At 33.7% G+C, this 13686-nt stretch overlaps 10 protein-coding genes and 2 non-coding genes across 12 annotated transcripts; 8 read left to right on the top strand and 4 right to left on the bottom strand. All coding sequences in view use genetic code 12, as the record gives it.

The window, feature by feature from the left end:
• Positions 1-123: 123 nt before the first annotated feature.
• Positions 124-1044, top strand: DEHA2C06600g (DEHA2C06600p; the record flags this gene model as incomplete). Its single annotated transcript, XM_457972.1, has 1 exon — positions 124-1044. The coding sequence occupies one exon, from the start codon at positions 124-126 to the stop codon at positions 1042-1044; it is 921 nt and encodes a 306-aa protein (XP_457972.1).
• A 231-nt stretch (positions 1045-1275) lies between these two features.
• Positions 1276-1998, top strand: DEHA2C06578g (DEHA2C06578p; the record flags this gene model as incomplete). The annotated part of the gene is made up of 1 exon (XM_457971.1): positions 1276-1998. One exon carries the CDS (start codon positions 1276-1278, stop codon positions 1996-1998), a length of 723 nt encoding a protein of 240 aa, XP_457971.2.
• A 58-nt stretch (positions 1999-2056) lies between these two features.
• DEHA2C06556g (DEHA2C06556p) lies at positions 2057-2203 on the bottom strand (the record flags this gene model as incomplete). The annotated part of the gene is made up of 1 exon (XM_457970.1): positions 2057-2203. One exon carries the CDS (start codon positions 2201-2203, stop codon positions 2057-2059), a length of 147 nt encoding a protein of 48 aa, XP_457970.1.
• Positions 2204-2781: 578 nt separating this feature from the next.
• DEHA2C06534r lies at positions 2782-2854 on the top strand. Its single transcript has one exon. It is a non-coding gene; the product is annotated as a tRNA-Thr (tRNA).
• A 150-nt stretch (positions 2855-3004) lies between these two features.
• Positions 3005-3466, top strand: DEHA2C06512g (DEHA2C06512p; the record flags this gene model as incomplete). Its single annotated transcript, XM_457969.1, has 1 exon — positions 3005-3466. The coding sequence occupies one exon, from the start codon at positions 3005-3007 to the stop codon at positions 3464-3466; it is 462 nt and encodes a 153-aa protein (XP_457969.2).
• Positions 3467-3704: 238 nt separating this feature from the next.
• DEHA2C06490g (DEHA2C06490p) lies at positions 3705-4509 on the bottom strand (the record flags this gene model as incomplete). The annotated part of the gene is made up of 2 exons (XM_457968.2): positions 3705-4363; positions 4479-4509. The coding sequence occupies 2 exons, from the start codon at positions 4507-4509 to the stop codon at positions 3705-3707; spliced, it is 690 nt and encodes a 229-aa protein (XP_457968.2).
• Positions 4510-5323: 814 nt separating this feature from the next.
• On the bottom strand, positions 5324-6124 carry DEHA2C06468g (DEHA2C06468p; the record flags this gene model as incomplete). Its single annotated transcript, XM_457967.1, has 1 exon — positions 5324-6124. One exon carries the CDS (start codon positions 6122-6124, stop codon positions 5324-5326), a length of 801 nt encoding a protein of 266 aa, XP_457967.2.
• Positions 6125-7245: 1121 nt separating this feature from the next.
• On the top strand, positions 7246-7689 carry DEHA2C06446g (DEHA2C06446p; the record flags this gene model as incomplete). Its single annotated transcript, XM_457966.1, has 1 exon — positions 7246-7689. The coding sequence occupies one exon, from the start codon at positions 7246-7248 to the stop codon at positions 7687-7689; it is 444 nt and encodes a 147-aa protein (XP_457966.2).
• Positions 7690-7880: 191 nt separating this feature from the next.
• On the bottom strand, positions 7881-7981 carry DEHA2C06424r. The gene is made up of 2 exons: positions 7944-7981; positions 7881-7917 (listed from the first exon to the last, which is right to left on the bottom strand). It is a non-coding gene; the product is annotated as a tRNA-Lys (tRNA).
• A 237-nt stretch (positions 7982-8218) lies between these two features.
• DEHA2C06402g (DEHA2C06402p) lies at positions 8219-9088 on the top strand (the record flags this gene model as incomplete). Its single annotated transcript, XM_457965.1, has 1 exon — positions 8219-9088. The coding sequence occupies one exon, from the start codon at positions 8219-8221 to the stop codon at positions 9086-9088; it is 870 nt and encodes a 289-aa protein (XP_457965.1).
• An 813-nt stretch (positions 9089-9901) lies between these two features.
• Positions 9902-11572, top strand: DEHA2C06380g (DEHA2C06380p; the record flags this gene model as incomplete). Its single annotated transcript, XM_457964.1, has 1 exon — positions 9902-11572. The coding sequence occupies one exon, from the start codon at positions 9902-9904 to the stop codon at positions 11570-11572; it is 1671 nt and encodes a 556-aa protein (XP_457964.1).
• Positions 11573-11799: 227 nt separating this feature from the next.
• On the top strand, positions 11800-13626 carry DEHA2C06358g (DEHA2C06358p; the record flags this gene model as incomplete). Its single annotated transcript, XM_457963.1, has 1 exon — positions 11800-13626. One exon carries the CDS (start codon positions 11800-11802, stop codon positions 13624-13626), a length of 1827 nt encoding a protein of 608 aa, XP_457963.1.
• Between the last annotated feature and the right edge of the window lie 60 nt (positions 13627-13686).

Here is a 13686-nt window from a genome sequence, read left to right as displayed (position 1 = left end):
TATAATAGAAGATTTTGAATTATGTGCGATTTATTGATTACTGGCTAAATTAATCAAAAGAATGACAAAAGTAGGATAAATATCTTCATCTTTGATTTATAATACACATATTAATGATCAAATATGTATGAATATCTATTAAAAACTAATTATGAATTCAAAATAAAGAATATAATTTATTTAATACACATTCATGCTTACAATGGTAATTTTAAAGATTTTTATGACTTATACAAGTACTTTTTAGAAAATAAATCAGATAAAAAATATTGGGATCAGGAAAAATATAATCATGAAGAAATATTAAGATTAAATAATTTTTCTATATTAAATCTTTGTATAGCTAGAGGTATCATGTTTAACTTGAATTTCGCTATCGAGATATATAAATCAGATTTAAAATTCAACAGAAGAATTTTTACTGCATTAACTCAAAAATTTATAATTAATAATATTCTAGTTGATTCTTTAATTGAAAACTTTATTCCAATATATCTATGGATACCTGAAATTCCTAATAAAGAAACATGTTTATATTTACTAAACAAATATCCTGAAAAATATAAATATCAAATAGCTATAATAAGTATAATAAAAAACTGGGAAGATATATATTTAAAAACAGATATAAAACCAGAAATTTTTATAGTTGATTTATGTCAAAATTTAAATAGAAAAAACATGTATCAAGATCAAATCATTAAAAGTAAACAACATGATGGATTTTATTATATTATGGATTTTTCTGATGAAATTTATTATACTAATACAACTAAAAAATTCGAGAAAACTTCTACAGATGAAGTTAAAAATTTTATTCTTAAAGATAGAAATAATGATGAACTTGATGAAACTACTAATACTAAAATGAATGAAAGAAAATTAAACTTTAATGAAGTTACAGCATACGATCCTCATGAATTAGGAATATATAATTATAGCTACTTAAACATAAAAGAATTTGAAAAATCGTTTCTTTTAAGTGTATATGGAAATATGGTATCATATGAATATAGTAGAAGAACTGGAGATTTCGATGACTAAAATATGATCATAATTTTTGGCTCATTGGGGGTTGAACTCCAAGGTCTTTTTTGTTATGTCTCGCTTAATCAATTTTAGACCTAAGAGTAAACTTAGTAGGTACGCAGTATATTTTGGTATGACATACTCAAAGTTTTATTTTTGGATTTTTAATTGATCAAATTCAGCAAAGCTGCCTTATTTGGCATGGTTTTTATTATTTGTAATAATTGATACTTAATTTCCTATATAATGAATATCAATACAAAATATTATGCAGCATACATAGGTGATTTGGCTATGTATACTAGCTATAATATTGATTTTTACAATTTAGATGATTCAGAAATTAAATGTATTAAACATGGTATATTAGTAAATACAGAATTTGCTTGTTTTATCCGTAAAGAATATCTGGGTAGAGATAAATATAATTTTATTAAACATTGGGTTTCAAGAATTATTTGTTTTGATCAAATAAAGGAGCCAGAAATGAGAGTTTTTAAACCATTTTATTTGTGGATAACTCCAGTTCCTAAATCTAACACTTTTAAAAGTTTATTAAATAACTATAGTCATTTAAAGTATAATGTAGGCAAAGCTTTAATTATGTATGCAGATGATTACAATAAATTTAACAAAATATACTTTGAATATGATTTTGAGCCAGAATTGGAATTATTTAAAAGTGCAGCATTAACATGTAATGAAGAAGTTTATAATGACCAATTAGAAAAAGCAAAGAAGTTAGGGTATTTTTATATTTATTTGGATATGGAAAATGAAATTGTCTTAGAAAAACCTAATAAAATTGATTATAAAAATATTAATGTTGAATTAAGTTTTGATATATCTATTTATGATTTTTTAAAAGTAGATTTTATAACTAATAACGTAAATTTACCAGAATTTGATTCTAAAAGATTAGAAATATTTAAAGAAGATTATGAAGAATATGAAAATTTTGATTGTTGAGATAATTTTATGAAACATTCTTACATCCTTAAATGCATTATTAATCTCATTATAACGCTTAAAAGTTTTGGATAATGTGAGTATCATTTTTATTTATTTTTATAGATCTACCACTATTATCTCTTTTACCTAATTTTAATTCGCTTCCAATACCACCGAAAAAACCTATAATATCTATAGGATTAACATCACCTGTTACTCCCATAGTGTTAAAATAAGTAATGCATCAATAAATATTCCAGTTACTCCTAAAGGCAAGCAGGTTTAAAGAAAGTTTATATGTAAGGGAAGTGGGTATAAATTATAACTAACACTTGGTCTACTATGTATATTCTACTAATCTAACTTTATCCTAACTTATAGATTGATAACTAACTAATTACTCTCTATTTAGGTCCTAATCTCTATTCTGAGATTTACCGGGATTCTTCTACATATTTATAGTTTTGCAATCATGGCTGTAATTGCAATACGTATAGTTTACGTATGCTTACAACGTATACATATATGAGCGTGTTCTTTCACAATTTGTAAAGAAACTGGGGACCAATATGGTAATTATTTATATTCTGTATATTATAATTCTATAGACCAAATAGAACTTCTTATCCTTAGCTAACTCATTAATTTTAACTACCTATAATTAGTTCTTAATTTCTTCCTTCTTTCGTCTATCTCAAGACTCAGGGAATAATCACCTCTATCACAACTTTTGCAACGCTGAGGTATACGTACATATATTGTTAATATATGTAGTTGTGTCTATTAAAGCATTAAATTTAAGCCTTTATGGCCAAGTTGGTAAGGCACCTCACTAGTAATGAGGAGATCGTCAGTTCGAATCTGGCTGAAGGCATAATTTTTTGAAATATTTTTATACGCGATATTTCGAACAATTAAAAAGATCATACAAGCTAAAGGAAGATTAAATTCGTTGTAAAGTTTATTTTTTTTCGTAAAATACAATTATAAAAGCAATCAACCGTTTGGGTAGACGAAAGCACAAATGAGCTCCAATAATAGCGAAAATGATGATTTAAAGGAAATATGGTCGTTATTCCAGGATAGTCCAGAAGAAATCCAACAAAAGCGTCAACAGATAACGAAAGCAATTAATTCCAACAATAAATCATTCCCAAGTCAAATTTCAATCGTTACAGCTTTTGACGAGTTATTACTGTGTTTTGCTTTAGGTGGACAGGTTAAAAACTATTACAGATATGGTTCGTATTCAACATGCGCAGAACAAAGAGAAAAAATCTGGTTTGCTTTGAAGAACGGGACATTCTCAAGTAATCTAAACGAGGAAATTGACTACGATATTAGTCCCAAGGAACTTGAAAAAAGACAAAATGTACAAGCATTTTTCAAAAAAAGATTATTGGAAGAGAAGGCCCAGGGAAGTTCAGAAGACATATGGGATGCGAGAGAAAAACCTCTAAATCAACCATTTAAGGAATATAAATAAGTCGTACCATCATATCATGTACATAGCACCTCAAGGCATTTTCACTATCTTTCTGTATTTATTTAGACTATAAAATGTATAAGTACATTATTACATCAACCACTAATGCGGAAGCGATGTAGGGAAGAGATGAATTAATTTGAATAAATAGTCAAACTAAGACGAATAAGAATGCTGGAAGAAATAATTAGTAAGTACATAAAATCTAAACCTTTTTGGCGTCTCATCCTTTCCCCTTTTACATTATAACACAACTTTTTTTTTCTGGTTCATTATCATTAGCACCTTTTGGTTTGGCGTTAAGAGCACATCTAGCCGCTTCAGAGAAAGCCTCGTTAACACCTCTATTCTTTTTGGCCGAGCATTCTAAGTATCTCAAAGCACCGACTTTTTTGGCGACAGCCAAGCCCTCTTCGTAACTTATTAATCGTTTCTGTTGTTGGTATGGATTTGAAGACGATTGCGAATATGGGTTGAACGATTCATCTTCTGCCCCTCCTGCGTTTCCTCCATTTTGGTCCACATCTGTATCTTCGTTATTTCTCAAATCACACTTTAAAGCCACTAACACCAATTTGACACCCTCGCAATGGTCTGCAATCTCACCAACCCATTTCGATTGGACGTTCTCTAACGAGTCTGGAGAATCTATAGAGAAACACAACATGATACAATGCGTATCTGAGTACGAAAGCGATCTTAATCTGTCAAATTCTTCCTGTCCAGCCGTATCCCACAAGGATAATTGAACCGATTGGCCATCTATGAAAATATCATGTACGTAGTTTTCGAACACAGTAGGTTCATACACCTGTGGAAAGTACCCTCTTGTGAAAACATTCAACAATGACGTCTTACCACACGCACCATCACCTAGAATTACTATTTTACGTTGAACTAATGCGTTAGTACCAAATCACACATGTCATTAATTTTTCAACTCATTTGAATTCGTCAAAACTAAGAATTGAATATTGAAACCAAATCCATATCCAAAATATATAATACATACTCGTATTTTGACCACCGCCACAAAGAGGCATTATGAATTATATTATGTACTAAGTTAAAGGTCTAATGACTTATCAGAGTAGCTTGAGGCTGAACAAACATAAACACTGAAGATACAATTTTAGTGTGACGTGCGCTTACCACAATTGTTTTGCTACTAGAGCCTATACTATGTAGCATATGATCATTTCTTCTGGAAAGCCATTATTCTTGACGATTTTCGCTTATGACTCCTCGGTTAGACTTGTGCATCCATGTGTAAGATATTAACTCTAGTTATATTTTACGAATGAATCAATTTGATGATTATACCTCTTCGTAGGCTCACGACTCTAGGATGATGAACTCAAAAAAGATGATTTTTAGAGCAACGGAACTATTCAATTACGGAATTATTCGTTTATGAGATCTTCAAGAGTATAGTTCGGATATTCACAGTTTAGTGAAGCCTCATTCGTAGTCTTCTACTTATCTGGGTCTTCCTTGAAAGAATACGTCTGCAGCCCGTACCACATTGGTATCTTTAACGGAAATCAATACAGTAATTGGGTATTTCTGTTTGTAATATTTTGAATGAACCGATTTGCTACGATTCTTGCTACCCACGATGCGTAGTGCCAGTTGAGAATGTAAGAATAAAAGTCCCATGATTACTAAAATGTATGGCTGCCTATATCCTATGTATTTAATTCTTCAAGGCATTTATTCGTGTATATAATTAAGCTACTCTCAATTTATGCAATAGCTTTTATTGTAATGTATTCACAAGCTTGTTGTAAATACGTCAGCCACTAATAGATATCAGCGATATAGCCAGAGTCCTAGGCGACTCTTCAAGTAACTTACTCATTCATTATCAATTAAATCTTCAAGATACATACTAGGAATGGCTCTTCTGTTATTCTTTCCTGGAGTATTCAATTGCTGTTGTTGTTGCAGCTGTTGAGGTTGACCTTGTTGCGATTGTGCATGACTATTAAGCGAGTAATCACTGTTGTTAGTTTCGTTGTTGATGTACAAACTGGGTACCAATTGTGAGTGTCTATTAGTGGCAGGTGATGGGTTTCCCAAATTGCTTGTCGAACCGCCAAATAATGAGTTAGTAGAGCCTCCAAAATGCCCTGACTTTGTTCTGTTGTGCGACATGACTTCAGCAGTTGGCGAAATAAACATCTTGGTCAAATCATGCTTCGACGTAGCTGCAGCTGTTTCTGAAGCATATATAGTCGAAGTATCTCCGATTTGAGAACCACTAGCGCCGGTAAATCCACCTAAGTGTTGTCTGCTAGCATGATGAGATAATAATGGTAATTTAGCCACAGACTCGGTATTATAAGTAGATGAAGCAGTAATCCCATGACCACCGTACGCTGTACTATTGTTATTTTGATATTTTTCGTACATTTCCTTATCTCCATCCAAAGTTTTCTTTGCTAATCTTGATGCTGTTAATGATCTGATCAAATGGTAAAATATGAATCCTAAGAAAATGGCCCCAACAATAGCTCCAACGGCAATAAAAACTGTACCTGAAGGGTTAGAATGTCTTACGATGTAAGGATTATCATTATTGGCAGGAACAGTAACTGCCGGCGTTGTGTATGAATCCGGATCACTTAAAGTCGGTAAAGCGTCACCACTACTCATGATTTAGTCTAATTTATCTTTATTTATCACAGCGAACTTGAATTTATAATACCTTCTTCGCTTGAAGAGTTTATTGATCAAATGTAATAAGGGTGTCAGATGATAATTCAGTTATTGAAATCAAAACATATGTTACATTGAGAAATTTTCTCTATTGATTTGAGGCTAATTTTGGAAACTGTCTTTGAAATTTTGGTATTCGCGCGACATTGATAATGCTATCAGTTAATCCAGGTAGTGAATAGTGGGTCAGTAAGAGTATTTGATTAGATGAAAGAGATGTGACGGGTGTTTTTATTTATAAGATTAGTGTTTCACTCTAGGATGGTTTTTAGAGTGAAAAATCAATCAATTGGCATTTTTTTGAAATTTCGTAGAAAATGATATCATATTGCAAATATAGTAAATATTATAATTTTATAGATAGTTAGATAGTTAATAAACTATGAACAATGAATTATGATTTATACATTAAATTTGAAATATATTCTGTGCTTAATACATATTCGACGTGCTTTATAACCACATGAGTTGATATTGTAAATGTACAATGTTTAATTAGCGAGCAAGACTCTTAAAGATAGACAAATCAAAAGAAATGTTGAAGAGTATATAACTTCGCTGATTGTTACCAGGAGATTAGAACGTATTCGGAGGTAAACACGAACGTAGACCATTTTCATTGTAAATGGACGTCGAGGCGGATTTTGGGTGCAAAATGGAAACAGGAGATTTGTATTATTTTTCACAGATAACATATAAGCAAATAACATATAAGCAAATAAAATATAGAGCGGACCATAATTGAAATATCCGTATGTATATGGTAGCGACCTCCTTGAAGTTAGCACTGTTCATAATAATGACCAGAATCTAGTCAACGAACGAAAACGATCGACGACAGAGTTGGATTATTCTCTACCTCCAAGATAAGCAAATAAGGAAATGACGACACATACCACTTCTGTCGCTAATCTACCAGTCTAGACTATACCGTATCCTACTCACTACTACCCTGCTACCCTGCTATACTGCAGTAGATCAGTTGGTTATCACACGACATCACTGATAAAAAAACTATTCCCAGAGATGAATGGCATATTTGCAGATCAATATCCAGAATGAATACCGATGAACCCTTGACGTCACACGTCCGTCCTGCAACAGACGTAGTGCTCACTATTCGTATAGTGAAATCATTCCCCTACAGGAACGTCAAGAACCATATTCTACCATCGGTCAACTTGAAGGAAACCACTCCACTGGATTTAATAAAGTCTCTCCGCAACATCATAAACACTACTGGTGGTTTGAGACCATACCGTAACGTCACATACGACACCCTTAAGATCTACACCAAGGCCCATGGCTCCAAGTCGATGCAATTGGTTATAAACTTGGACCACGATGACGACTGGGTTTTGCTCTGCGAGGACACCTCCAACCCCATCGCCGGAGACGGAAAGTCCTTGTACGAGTTGGAGGTCGAGAACGAAACCGAAATCAGCATGTTCAATTGGTCCGACTACCAGGAATTCAAGCAAAACCCCGAAGAAAAATGGTAGTTTTTTTAATATCAAATATCCTTTAGTCTGGAAGCTAGACATGCTGAAAATGTTCTAGCGGAGATTCTTGATTGTCTTAAAGGTACAATACCATATTCGATAGTATCTACATACATAAATATACAATAGCATGCAACAGCAAATACAGCATACTAATACATACGTAATGCTAATAATAAAAAAAATAAGGACTCCTCATCAGGGGCTCGAACCCTGGACATTTCGGTCGACTCTTTGACAGAAATCTTTAATCCTTAAAAGCCGAACGCTCTACCAACTGAGCTAATAAGGATTGTCCTAATGAAAAAAATCGCACCGCATTTATAATATCGGTATCCCCAATGGGTCATTTCGTGCACATGGCCAAAACATTCGTTTCAACCAATAAACGATTAGCCTTTGTTCATTTGAAAAATTTAACGTGAGTATAATCAATTCTCAGTCCATTAGTAGTTGTTGATAAATATTATATTAATCTAACTTTGTTCAATTCAATTTCTAATAAATTGGTCAATAATTTTAATCCAAAATGTTTAGATCTACTGCTAAAGCAGCTAATCCTTTAGTTCAAAAATTTATTGCCGGTTCTGTTGGTGTCACCGGTTTAACTGCATCATATTTATTATATCAAGATTCAGTTACTGCTAGTGCCATGACGGCCGCAGAACATGGGTTACATCCACCAGCTTACGGATGGTCGCACAATGGGATGTTTGACACATTTGACCATGCTTCTATTAGAAGAGGATACCAGGTTTACCAAGAAGTTTGTGCTGCTTGTCACTCATTGGAAAGAATTGCTTGGAGAAACCTTGTTGGTGTTTCCCACACCACTACTGAAGCCAAGGCGTTCGCTGAAGACTTGGAATACGACGACGAACCAGATGATGAAGGTAAGCCAAGAAAGAGACCAGGTAAGTTGGCTGATTACATCCCATCGCCATACGAAAACGAACAAGCTGCTAGAGCTGCCAACCAAGGGGCTTTACCACCAGATTTATCATTAATTGTCAAGGCCAGACACGGAGGATGTGACTACATCTTCTCGTTATTGACCGGTTACCCAGACGATCCACCAGCTGGTGTTGTGTTACCAGAAGGTTCCAACTACAACCCATACTTCCCAGGTGGGGCCATTGCTATGGCTAGGGTTTTGTTCGATGATTTAGTTGAATACGAAGATGGTACTCCAGCCACTACCTCGCAAATGGCCAAGGATGTTACCACATTCTTGAACTGGGCTTCTGAACCTGAACACGATGACAGAAAGAAATGGGGTTTGAAGGCTCTTATTATTGTTTCTTCCTTGTACTTAGTATCCGTTTGGGTCAAGAAATTCAAATGGCAACCAATCAAGAATAGAAAGATCAGATTCGACCCCCCATCTAAAAGAAAATAGATAAATGATTGATCCATACGTTTTATCATTGGTCTTTCTGAACAATTGCACTTGTTGGAGTTCGATTTGTTTCTATAAGATTTTCAATTTTTAAGTTTCTAGTTGAGAAATTGAAACAGAAAAAAAGTTACTTCCCTTTGTCATGATTATGAAAATACTATAAAAGATCTAATAAGTTTATTTTATTAAAGAAAGAGATTTAATTTAATCTGTTTATATCGCCAAATAACTAATCTGTTTTGGAAATAATTTAAATTTAACCTATCCTTTATATTATTATTATATTTTTTATATTTTTTTACATTGTTCCTCATTTAACATACACTAGATAGTTATTTTTTTAATTTATTCATTATTGTTATATTCGATTGTAAGGGTAGATTCTAACTGGCTAAATACATTGGTTTTACTCGTAAGAGGATTTTAAAAAAAAGACATTCGATTTTTGGTGTTATATACTACTAGCCTTAAATCGTCCTGGTTTCGGCATCGATACGAATCTTCTATCAGAGTTCTTGATTATTCTATAGAAGCCATTAAGTAATCTTTCCAAAAATGAAATGTAACTCGGCGAAATTAAATTCCTCAACTTTCGTGTCCTGTATTTTTATTGGCTGGTTTTGCCGAACTCCTTCATCTCTCGGCGAAAATTAAATTCCTAGTAATCAAAAGAAGTCTTTTATTTATAAGTCAAACTTTCTTCTCAGAACTTCGTTACTTATTATTATACTGTTACATATTCATTATTACCATCTCTTATATTGCATATCTCATATTCAAATTTTGTAAAACAACAACATTTTACGATTGAACATGAGTAATTCTACTAAAAAGGATGACTGTCATGACGTGACAATAGATAGCACTATATCAGATATTGAAATAGAAAGGTCAGGCTCTACAAATAATGTTATGATTGAACCAAGTCCCAAAAGTTCTTCAGAATTGTTGAGCTCAGAATCAGTTATTTCTGATTCGGACGCAAGACCATCCAAATTGATTATTTTAATCACGTTAACATCATCTATAAGTGGGTTTATGTTTGGGTATGACACCGGTTACATATCGTCTGCGTTGGTGAATATTGGCACTGATTTGAGCAATAAATTATTGTCTAACGGAGAGAAAGAATTTATTACGTCTGCTACTTCTTTGGGTGCGTTGATCGGGGCTATCATTGGAGGCATATTAGCCAACTTGATTGGAAGAAAAATGGTGTTGTTAGGATCAAACGTTATTTTTGTTATAGGAACTATAATTCAATTAGCTGCACATACTGTTTGGACGATGATTGTTGGTAGATTTGTTTTGGGACTCGGAGTGGGCATTGCGTCTTTGATTTCGCCTTTGATGTTGAGTGAATTGGCACCGTCAAAATATAGGGGCCGTTTGATTGTTACCAACTGTATGTTTATAACTGGAGGTCAATTGGTTGCCTATTTTATAAACTGGGGATTAACTGGTGTGAATAATGGGTGGAGAGTATCTGTTGGATTATGTATGGTACCCCCTATAATTCAATTTGTGTTGTTTTGTTTCTTACCCGATACCCCAAGGTTTTATATTATGGTAGGTAGAGTTGAAGAAGCTAGAAAAGTTTTGAGCAAAACTCACCACAATCCTTCCAATGCTTTCGTTAATGCAACTATTCAAGATATGATCGCCTCCAATTCGACTGTTCCAGGAAATAATCCATTAGTTCAAGCGTGGAACTCAATTAAAATCATTCACACAAATCCAGCAAATTTTAGGGCATTAATCTTAGCTTGTGGCTTACAAGGTATACAGCAATTTACGGGGTTTAATTCTTTAATGTATTTCAGTGCAACAATTTTCGAAACTATTGGGTTCGATAATGCAACTGCAGTATCTATTATTATTGCCGCTACGAACTTTGTGTTTACAGGGATTGCATTATGCATTATTGATAAGATAGGACGTAGACGTATCCTATTAGGTGCAATTCCATGCATGTGTATATCATTAGTTCTTTGTGCTATTGCCTTCCACTTTTTAGGTGTGAAGTTTACATCAGATTCTGATGTCATTGTTGAAGCGAGAGGCATTACTGGCTGGGGGATTGTTATTATTCTCGGTATGGTGTGGTTTGTGGCTTCTTACGCTATTGGTATAGGTAACAGTGCTTGGACTGGTGTTGAATTATTCTCAGATGTAAATGTTAGAGCTGTCGGCTGTATGTATGCTGCTGCTACTAATTGGGCTGGTTCCTTAGTTATTGCATCCACTTTCTTGACCATGTTGGAGAATATTACACCTCCTGGCACTTTTGCATTTTTCGCAGGTTTATGTTTTGTTGCATTCTTTTTTGTTTTTTTCTTATTGCCAGAAGTTTCAGGCTTGGAACTAGAAGAAACTACAGAATTTTTAGCAAATGGATTCAATGTTAAGGCATCTCGTCAAATTTCTAAGGATAGAAAGAAAGTGTCAAAATTCGTTACTCAAAATGACGATCACAGTGCATAAATTAATAATTATATTTTGGTAACTAAAAAGCTTTTAATTCTTTATTCAGACTAGTCATATAGTATTCATTCATATAGATGTTTCAATATTAATAATAATAGTAATTCATTTAACCTGAATTTTTTTTTGCAATCTCAGTCGTGGCATCGTTCAAATATGAAAGAGCATCTTAAATTGTCTAATTCAATTATTCTTAGCAATATCTCCAGAGCATAATCGTTGGAAGTATGGAGTGTCCTGAACCTAGTGAATCAGTAATACCGAATGACCAATCAACAAAATCTTGCTCGATTAAGTTGCAACCCATGAATAGGTTTCGTGATATGAGCAAATTGCGTAATTATGAAATCATTCAAAAGTTGGGCCAAGGGACATTTGGGGTAGTTCAAAAAGCCAGAAATATTAAAACGAAGGAACTAGTTGCATTGAAACAGTTAATAAACCATTCAGCAAAAGAGGGATTTCCAATAACGGCTATGAGAGAAATTACCATTTTGAAGAAATTAAATCACAAGAATATTTTGAAAATAATAGATATGATATATGAAGAGCCGAAAATTTCAAACCCCCAGGATATACTTCATCAGCGTGGTTGTTTTTACACGGTTTCTCCTTATATGTGCTCTGATTTAGTTGGCTTATTGGAGAATCCCAATATAAATCTTGAAGTATCTCATATTAAATGTTTTATGGAACAATTATTGCATGGTATTCAGTACATTCATGAGCAAATGTTTTTACACAGAGATATAAAGGCAGCAAATATTCTCATTGACCGTAATGGAACATTAAAGATTGCTGATTTTGGTTTGGCAAGAGTATATCATGGGTCCCCTCCAAAATTCATGAGTGGACCTGGTGGTGGTGAGAGAGCTTATACTGGGCTTGTTGTAACGAGGTGGTACAGGCCTCCGGAATTATTGTTAGGAGAGAGAAGGTATACTACTGCAGTTGATATGTGGGGTATTGGGTGTGTTTTTGGTGAATTATTTACGCGGAAACCAATACTTGTTGGTAAGACCGATTCACATCAAGCGCAACTTATATTCGACTTGGTTGGACCTCCAAATTCTATAAGCTGGTCAGAAGCTACAAGTTTACCAAATAAACATGATTTAAATATTGGTTTAACGTGCCAAAGAAGCTTAGAATCAAAATTTGCACCTTTAATGAATCCTGATGGAATTAATTTGTTATCTGGCTTGTTAACTCTTGATCCATATAAAAGATTCAATGCATTGGATGCATTGAATCATAACTATTTCAAAAATGAACCATTGCCAATGAAACCACAAGAATTACCAAAGTTCGAAGAATGTCATGAGATAGATAAAGAGAGGTTTAAATTACTAAGAGAAAAGAAGAATAATATTCACGAAGCCAACAAAATTCCCAAAGCACACTTTCCAAAAGGCCCAGGTGAATACAATAATTCAAATAACTATCCTAGAAACCGAAATGGTAGCTTCCCTTTAGCATTACCAAAACAACCAAAGTTTTATAATCAACATCAACAAGAAGCACACGTACCTCAACAAATGCATACTGATACATATATACCTAAAAAAAGGGATGATAAGCCCGGCGCCAATGCTCCTCAAAAAGAATCAAGTGAGCCGATAACCTCGTACCAGAGTTTGAGAGATAGGTCTCCGAGAAGAGAAGGTCATATATCTCGAAAGCCTTCTACGACAAATTCCAATAATATCTCGTCTAATTCGTCTGCATCAAATGTCGGTGGTACCTTATCTAATCCTACTCATCAAAAAAATCGCCCAAATGCCAAGGCATCTGCTGGTATATTCATGACAAACTCAAGGAAACAAAGACCCAAACCGAATCCGCAGTCATCTTCAAGAAATGTTTCTGACCAATTTAAGAAACGTAAACTCCTTCCTGACGAGCAGAATGAAAGTGATTTAACGGATTTTGACGAAGACGTCAAGGATAGTAAGCAGTTAGATTCGTTTCTAGACTGGGATACGTTCACAAGGTCACCCGAAAATAGGAAACTACAACATGAGAAGAAGCAGTTCGAAACAAAATATAGTTGAATACTCCCCCACCTTAACCCATACGCAAATGAATTCTATCACCAATAAATAGTATTATTA

The sequence above is a fragment of the Debaryomyces hansenii genome, assembly GCF_000006445.2.
Source record: "Debaryomyces hansenii CBS767 chromosome C complete sequence".
Lineage (NCBI taxonomy): Eukaryota > Fungi > Ascomycota > Pichiomycetes > Serinales > Debaryomycetaceae > Debaryomyces > Debaryomyces hansenii.
Note: the sequence above shows the minus strand (reverse complement) of the source record. Positions and strands in the feature narration are given on the sequence as shown.